Source organism: Arachis duranensis, chromosome 2 (assembly GCF_000817695.3).
Source record: "Arachis duranensis cultivar V14167 chromosome 2, aradu.V14167.gnm2.J7QH, whole genome shotgun sequence".
Classification (NCBI taxonomy): Eukaryota; Viridiplantae; Streptophyta; class Magnoliopsida; order Fabales; family Fabaceae; genus Arachis; species Arachis duranensis.
Genome location: NC_029773.3, coordinates 66,958,986 through 66,968,216, shown reverse-complemented (window position 1 = coordinate 66,968,216; position 9,231 = coordinate 66,958,986). Strand labels below are relative to the sequence as shown.

Genomic DNA, 9,231 nt, shown 5'->3' with positions numbered 1-9,231 from the left:
CATTAGTTAAGCAATATGATTTCTAATCATTCTTAGTTATTTTAATCCTTCTCGCCTATAAATTTGAGTTATTTTTTCCTTTCTTTTAAATAAATTTAAATTCCCAAAATAACAATACTCTTTAATTTCTCACCCACATACACTTTTTCTGTTCATCCTTAGATTTAATTATTAGTATCTAAATAAACACAAACTTGAATATTGGTTCAAATCAGATAAATTATTTTTTGTTTACATTTTCTCCTTGGCTAACATATGAGAAGAGCATATTGAACTCTATTTTATTGCACACTAGACTACATACATTTCACAATTTCTTTAACATTTTAGGTAAGTCCACATATACTTTATTCACTAATAATCAAGATACAGAAACTAAATATTATCTAATCAAATGAAAACCGAGTCTTCTCAAAAGGAGAGAGTCTAACCACAGGAATACACAACAAGGGATGTGCCCTAGGAAGTGCCATTCCAGGCCCTTCCTCCATATCAACAATCCCATTATTACCCTTCCATTCAAAGCACTGAATCATAGCAGCCAACGTTGTATGAACAACATTCAAAGCCAATGCAGCACCAGGACAACTCCTTCTCCCAGCACCAAACGACAACAACTCAAAATTCTGTCCCTTCAAATCCAACTCACTCTCTCCCTCTTCATTCATGAACCTCTCTGGCATGAACTCGAGTGGGTCCTTCCAGTAACTTGGGTCCCTCCCAATACTCCAAACATTCACAAACACAGTGGTTTTTGATGGAATATGGTATCCATTAACGTTGCAATCTTCAGTTGATTGTCTCACAATTAAGGGTCCAGTTGGGTGAAGCCTCATTGTTTCTTTTACTACGGATTGAAGATAGGGAAGATTTTGAATATCTGATTCCTCTACCAATCTGTTCTTACCAACTATTGAATCGATTTCTTCTCTTGCCTTTGACATCATTTCTGGGTGGTTTATTAACTCAGATAATGCCCATTCTATTGTAACTGCCGATGTCTCTGTTCCAGCACCAATCATGTTCTGCCAAATGTTTTGATCAATTACTTCAATTAATTTTCCACTTTAGTATATTAAAGCATCATATACACATGATCTGTTCCACTTTAATACATGAATTGCGTTATTTGTGTATATGATCATGTGCACGACACAATATTTACCATTTGATGAGATATAGAATTTACATTATTGGAGTAATCTCCACACCCAATTAGTATAAGATAAACACTCACCTGCAGTTATTTTTAGGTAAAGTTAATATTTAAAAATTATTAGATAATTTAAAAAATTTAATTAAATTATAATTTAACCATTCATAACTATTAACTTTATACAAGGACAATTAGCTATGAATTTTTAACTTATTATAAGTTAAAAGGCTAATTATTTGGGTTATTATTGTATTAAGAAAGAATGCGAAATTAGATGATTGTTGACTAAAAAATAGAGTTGATTTTCATTTTTTTTCTAAATAATATGTAAGTTAACATAATATTTTATGTAAAAATATATGTCTTTCTATTTATTTTGTTAACATTCTCCTATGTATTTTTAATGTTTTCAAGATAATATATTATAATTTAGAATAAACACCCTAATTTAGTACTCAAAGAATTTCATATCGAATATTTTAATTTTTAATAAATTTTTATTTTTTTAAAATTTTCAAAAATTAATTTTATCAAAAAATTAATTTATGTATTATTTTGATGGAAGAGTAATTATTTGGCTTATAGTAATATTTTTCTAAAAATTACTTGTCTTACAATAAAAATAAAACTTTTTAAAATTTTATTTGTCTAATACACATATTAAAAATTTTATTAAAAGTGATAGAGGGATTAATTTATCTAATGAGAATAAGTTTTGGAGGATTTTAAAAAATTAAATTTATTGGTTGAACAAAAATGTCCCCGATTTAAATATTTACTCTATAATTTAATATATATTACTATATAGAGTGTATAAAAAATATAATAGAAGTAACATTTTTTTAGTGAAAATATCTATTGTTACTTACCATAATGAAGGCTTTAATATTTTCTCTTGTTAATCTAATCTCAGAACTTTGATCAGCATAGATATCAAGCAAAACATCAAGCAAATCCTTCACTACTGCTTCATCTCCAATAGTCTTTCTATTCCTTCTTGCATCTTGATGCTCCTTCATGATCCTCTCCATTATAGCATCATACCTACTCCTAACACTCTCAAGCCTCTTTCCAAACCCTTGCAAATCAAACATCTTCACAAACCAGAACATGTCTCCCAAGTTGAACTTGCCACCAAGCTCAGTCATCTCCTTCACAAGCTCAATGAGTTGGTGGCCTTCACCTCCAACATCACAACACCTCCTTCTCAAAGCCATCCTTGTGATTATGTTGTTTGCAACCATAGCTAGCTCTGACCCAACATTCACCTCTTCTCTCATCTCTGCCTTTTTCATCATACCTATGTTACACAAATATGAATACAACATTGTTGAATGGTGCTTACTCTTACATAGTCAAAGTGTAACGAGAATACACACAAGGAATAAAAATAAATTACATGTGTTGTGAATTCTATTTTCTAAAAAATTATATTTAAATACATATAAAATATAATTATTATATATTCTTTATTTTTGTATTCTATGGTTGTGAGGAAGGAGGCAATATGGTCCCCTAATTTTAATATTTTTTCATATATATCATATACAAACTTTATTTTAATTTCTTAAATTTTTTATTTTTGTCTTATTTTATTATAAAATTAATTTTTAGCCCTTTTCTAATATTCCATCTACTTCCACCCGCCAATTTGAATATTGTCCTTATTGAATATCATATGGTACGATCTATGTATTATTTAGTGGTTAAAATAATAAGATAGAAATAAAAACGCAAATTTAAAACTAAAATTAAAGAGTACAACAAGACATTTTATAATGTGCTCTAATATACAAATTTTTGCATCTTATATTTTATAAGATTATGCTTGATTTCATAAGATATGAATAGAAAGATATAAATACAGAAATATATTTGAACATAGAGATAGGTATGCATGTCATGTTGTGTCTAATCATGACTCAAATTTTATGTATTTAATTTATATACTTTTTAAAACCTACAATAGAGATGACATACAACTTTTTTTTCTACTTTTTATTACTCTATATTTGTATTCTGTTTTTGAAAGTAAATGCATACTATGGATTGAAGAAAAAAGAAACATTTTTTTTCTCTCTCCCTTTATATTTATGTCTTATCTTAACTATATAGTATATAACATAGGTTAAATAAATTTTATAAAAAATCGGTCACGAATTTAAAAAGATTGGAATAATGGTATTTAACACAAATATGAGTAATGTCATGAATTAACTTTTTTCAGTTAACATTAATAAAATATTTTAAAATTATTTTAATTTATCTTAAATTCTAAATATTAAGTCATAAATTTTTAATCTTAAACTCTCAATTATAAACATTAAATTCTAAAAAATATGAGAAATGTTAGAATTAAAAATGACAAACTAAAAGTCATTTTTTTATATTTTATCTACAAATATTAGAGTAAATAACATTTACCCAAAAAATAAAGTGATTTTTCACAATTTAAAATTTTTAATTAGTCTCCAATCATTTAAATAATTAATCTAATCCGTCTTAACTATTATTCAAATAATTGGATTAAGTAGTTTCTATAAATGGTGACCTACTGATATATCAGTAATTACTTTTAGATCAATTATTTAACTGATTAGAGACTAAATAGCACTTTTTGAATTGTAGAAGACGGTTTTGTCATTCGAATCAATGGCCAGAAATTGAAAAAACATTTACTCCCAATATAATATTAGAAATAAAGTATATGAACCTGTCAAGAATAGCCTTATTTCCTGAGCTCTGATGGGAAGGTGCTGTTGGAGTATACGGCCACCAAGGAGTTCAGTCATACAAAGCTTCTTCATGAACCTCCAATAAGGTCCATAAGGTGCCAAAACAAAATCCGAGGAACCATATGTGATGTAATCAAGGTTGGTCCTCTTAGGTCGGTTCAAGAAGCATGTTTCATGGGTTTTGAGGCATTGCCTTGCCATTTCAGGTGAAGAAACAAGGACACAAGCCTTTGAACCAAACAAGAGATAAACCAAAGGGCCATAACGTGTCGAGATCTTATGAAATGATTGGTGAGGAAGCTTCCTTAGAAGGTAGAGATGTCCTATGATTGGAAGGGCTATAGGGCTTCGTGGAAGGTTTCGTGACCCGTTATTTATGCCATGTTTGCTGAAGATTACTCTTAGAAACAAGGTTGAGGCTACCCAAATGAGAAGTAATAGGGAATAGGTACCAAAATCAGCCATTGATGTTTGAAATTCAAATGTGTATGTGAGCCAAGAACCTACAGTTTTAGCTATTCTTATATAGTGGCCAACTAGAGCTATTACAACATTTTGAACATTTTTTAAATGATTTATGTTAGATGCCGTTAATTATATGCATTTCATTCATTAATGATTTGAGAGGAATGTTAGGATTAACAAATTTTGTAATTTATAATCATCGATTAATTATTATTAGTATTTTTAATGATGTAATATTATATTTAATGGTATAAAGTTGTTTATTTTTTTTATTAAGTATTAGTCAAATTTTAATAAAATAGCTGACTTTATAGACTTTGTCATGATGTAATTGGATAACAAACTAAATTAAACAAAGCTTATCTATTTAATGAAGCCAATCTCTTATTTGTGTGTTAGAGCTTTTATTTATTTATTTATTTATATGATACTCAAGAATTAAGTACAAGACTTCCAATAAAGCATACTATGTATACTCCAATTAATTATGTGTTTATACTATGTATGTGATTGGGTTAATGATCAAAATATCTATAAAATAAAAAAATATTATGTACATCTTAAAATTTAGTTATTATTTATTTGTGTATAAATAAATATATTATTTAATTTATTTTTAATGTATATTTTATATTATTTTATTCGAATAACTGATTTAATAACTAAATTTTAGTGTATACATCACACTATGATAAAATATAACACATCACTAAATTTAGTATCACCTCTCAATTTAAATAGTCTACAAAACATATTAAGATAAGTTAAGTGGGTGATTTTCTTAATATTTTTTTTACTAAAGATAGAAAGATTCGAACCCACAATTTTTAAGTGTATAAGCTAACACTTACATTGTATAGTAAAAGTGATTTTTTTTAACAATAAAAAATTTAAAATGTATTGTTTTAAAGTTATAATTGAAACATATATATTTAAAATATTAAAAATAAAATTAAAATAATTAAACATTAAAAGTATATTGAATTTTTTAAAAAATAGAAAGAAAAAAAACATACTTTACAGTTATATATACTTGATTAAATTTGGTACTTGGGATATGATAAGGCCTTAATGTGTAGTTAGCTTGTAAATTAAAATTAATTAGAATGAGATTCGCGCAATGCGCGGACGGTAAATTAATAATAGTATATAATAAATATTAAAAATGGTTATGTCTTATAAAATTAAATTAAATATGTGTAACTAAAGTTAAATTTAAAAGGTGTTTTCTTTAAAATAATTTGTAGTACAAAAGATTTGAATGTTCGAGTTGTACAAAGTGATATTTTTATTTGGTGATTTGATTTTTGTATTTGTTTTAGTTGATAAACTTAGTCTTCTTATGTGGCGCTCATTCTCCTTTTTCTTTATTGGTTATTGTTAAAATTATTGTTTTCTTCTTTCTATCGTAGGTTCTTGTGAATGGATGTTATTTATGAATTGTTGAGTTGTATGCACTTTCTATTATGTTGTTTGTTCCATCTTTGCATGTATATTTTTCTTCTAAAGATGTGTCTTGAATTTATATGATTTTCTTTCTTCTTAATCTCTTGATGTAGTTTTTCAATGACATCTACAATAAAAAAACAAAAATGTGTAGATTTTTTTTGAATAAATTATTTTTAATAAGAATAATTAAAATAGTATAAAATAAAATTACCTATTAGTATTTTTTTTACCCACTCTATCAGACAATGTCTCAAGTAATGCAAATTTAAAATAATTTTAAAAAATGTTCAAAATTAGATCTTTAATTTCTTTTACAGTTGTGAGTAAAAAGTTTGCTTTCATTATATCTTTAATTGACCTATACAGATCATTTGCATCTTTTATTTTTAAATTTTTTATAATATAGACTTTTTCTTCTTGTAACAATTGTTTGAATTTGTTCATCATATTTCTCTTCACAATTATATAAATATGTGTTCTCCGCAGTGTTAATAAATCATAGTTAATAATTAATTAAAAAGGAATAATGAATAGCATATTAAAAGAAGTATAATTTTAACGATATTAAAATACAATTATATATAAAGTATTATAAAATAATATAAAAAGTATAAAAAGCAAAAATAATTTAAGTATTTTTTTTCGTAAATTCAATTTAAAAATATAATAAATATGTTTGTTTTGTACCTTTTCATCTAATATAATCATTACTAAGCAAAGCGACTCTTCTTCATTTGTGGGTGTTAATATTTTCCATAGATAAACTACGCGAACTTTGATAAACTAATTGTCTTTTTGTTTGGTAATATTGTCCAAAGAATAATGCTCTATTGAATAAGTTTGAGATGTTGTGTAGTTTAAAAATAAATTTTTCGTGCTAAATTTGATGTCATTTGAAGGAACAGTGATTAAAAACTTATATAAATAATTCAAATAGTATGGAATTTGAATATTTGTAACGTAAAATTTATTATGATTATTAATATTATTATTACATTTGTAATATGAATGTTTATTATATTTAATGAGTTATTTATAGAAATTAACAAATTAATTATTGAAGTTATAAATTTATTGTATTGTTTATAACGGTGAGATATAATAAATATATGGATATGGATTAAATGTCTTTGTAGGTTATACATTTTATTACAAATTTTTGTATATTTTAGTATTTTTTTTGATGATTTGAAAATAATAGTTGATTTAGCTAAAACTGAATGATTAATTCTAATATTTTACCAAATAAATAATGTTACTGACATAGCATTAATAAAAAAAATATTTTAAAAATAATGTAAATAAATTTATGTAGATATTCCTAAAAAATCATGTTATAAAAAAACTCGTGTGCACAAATTCTTCGATCGGTTGGTGATATCTTGCCCACAAAAACGATGTATATATCATGATTCATGGTATATACATACATATACTAAGTAAATAAACATATGTTCAATAATTAGCATTTACCACCTCCAATGTCAAACTAAAGTGGATATGTATGTTCGTGCAGATTAAAAATATGAATTATTGGATAAAAAATATTTTTTGTCCCAATCGTTTTTAAAAAATTTTAAAAATAGTATAAACGTTTAAGTCGAGTTAATTTTAATTTATTCTTAAGATTTAAAATAAATTTTAATTGCAAAACCACCAACACCAACCAAAGCCCAAAAACAACAAACTAGAAAGTAAAGTTGATGAGAGCTTTAGATGCCGGGGAAGTAGTACTGAAGATAGTACGAGGTTGAAATACTAAATTATTTTAGATATACTAAAACTAAAATAACTCTTATTTATAGGAATTAAAATATAAAAATCGATTAAGTATCAAAGCATGAAAGTGATGAATTCTCTAATTCATAATAAATGTAGTGGCCTAACATTTGTTTTTTTTTTTTTTTGGGAATTCCGTACAAATTAAGAAATATTTTTCCCCTTTTTTGTTTCCTTCCTACTTGTAACTTGTAATAAGCAGTGACGTAGTAGTATAGTGATCCTTTCATTTTTCTTCTTGTTTCTTTTCTGATTTCTGCGTACCTCAGGAAGTCATGTGGTCCTTCATTTCCTCACTACATGGTCCTATCTATGTACGTATATGTCATAAGATAAAACTTCCATTCTTTTCTATACGGACAGGTCTAATAATAAGATTTATGATAGTATTTTTTTGTCGTTTTAATAAATTACCATTTGTACCATAAATTTTGTAAACGTCGATAAAAATACCTATCAAACAAAAAAATTAACGTTGTACCCATAAAAGTTGGATTTTTTTATTTTTTGTTGACCTTTTAATAAAATTCCCAAATTACTCTTTTTATCTTCTTCTCCAAATTCTAAACTTTCACCACCTTCACCCTTCGTCTTCCTCCATTATTGTCAGCCACCAAAAAATTAAAAAGATTAAAAGCTGTAGATTATTATCTATACTATTGTTCAAATATTATGACTTCGTAGATCTGGTGTAGAAAAAAAAAGAAGTTTAAAATTAACAAAAACAAAACATATATTTTGATTTTTTTGGTGTCACTGTGAGAATAAGAGAGGCAGAACCAAGAGCCTTTGGAAAGGAAGGAATGATAGGTCAGAGACAGAAGATGTGATAGCCTCGATCGTATTTATTGCAGAGAAGAAGCTTCGCTGGGAACTCGTCGGAGGAGCAGCGTTTGCAGATGATGTCGTCGTCGAAGGTGGGCTTGAGAGTGTGGGTCCTTCTTCATCCTGCATTCCCTTGGCCATGTCTTCGATCACACTTAGCATGTTCAGAAGCTCATCCTCATCTATGTAGTCCGCCACCATCATCCCTCCTTGTTCGCCAGTACTCAAACTGGAACAATATCCTTCAACATTAACGTTACCACCACCACAATCTTCTAGAGGGTTATGTGGTGGCCTCAGAAGCCTAGCCTGAGCGGCGACGGCATTGTGGCTGTGGCGTGAATATCAGTCCACCAAATGACATGAAGATACTCCAACAATAGCCCTTTTTTTCTACAGATCAACGCCGTTGAGCAGTGTTTGGAGTCACCGTTGAAAAGGAACCATGGCCGCCGGCCTCTTGTCGGCTCTGAACTCTACTACTTGTTGCTGTGGAATAAGAAGAACAACAATATTCAGGTTGAAGAGCTTGAAAAGGGTGTGCTTTATGGTGTATATTGCAACAACAACAATTTTCTGAGTATTGTTGTTGCATCCGAAGAAGAAGGAAACAACAAGGGTAATGATGTTAAAATTGATTTGGATTTAGATTTGGAAAACAAATTGAGATCGGAAAAAGAGAGATGGAGGTTGAGGATAAAGATTGGAGGAAGACATCAGGTGCTAGGGTCTCGACGGGATGATGGCTAGCGGTGGCATAGGGAGACGAATGGCGAGGGTTGTAAAATTCAGAAATTGGGGAAGATGATAGAAGGGATAATT

General features: G+C 27.7%; 1 protein-coding gene across 1 annotated transcript; it reads right to left on the bottom strand.

Moving 5' to 3' along the window:
- Window positions 1-256: 256 nt before the first annotated feature.
- LOC107474713 (cytochrome P450 93A3-like) lies at window positions 257-4,406 on the bottom strand. Its single transcript, XM_016094356.3, has 3 exons — window positions 3,870-4,406; window positions 2,026-2,456; window positions 257-1,025 (listed from the first exon to the last, which is right to left on the bottom strand). The coding sequence occupies exons 1-3, from the start codon at window positions 4,354-4,356 to the stop codon at window positions 387-389; spliced, it is 1,557 nt and encodes a 518-aa protein (XP_015949842.1). The 5' UTR covers window positions 4,357-4,406; the 3' UTR covers window positions 257-386.
- Window positions 4,407-9,231: the final 4,825 nt, after the last annotated feature.

What these genes read in the sequence shown, in the direction of transcription:
- LOC107474713 (XM_016094356.3), bottom strand. Translation starts at nt 4,356, where the DNA reads ATGGCTGATTTTGGTACCTATTCCCTATTACTTCTCATTTGGGTAGCC. An exon ending in AATAAGGCTATTCTTGACAG is followed by an intron (nt 2,457 to 3,869) that starts GTTCATATACTT and finishes TGTGTAACATAG; the next exon opens with GTATGATGAAAAAGGCAGAG. An exon ending in ATATTAAAGCCTTCATTATG is followed by an intron (nt 1,026 to 2,025) that starts GTAAGTAACAAT and finishes AACATTTGGCAG; the next exon opens with AACATGATTGGTGCTGGAAC.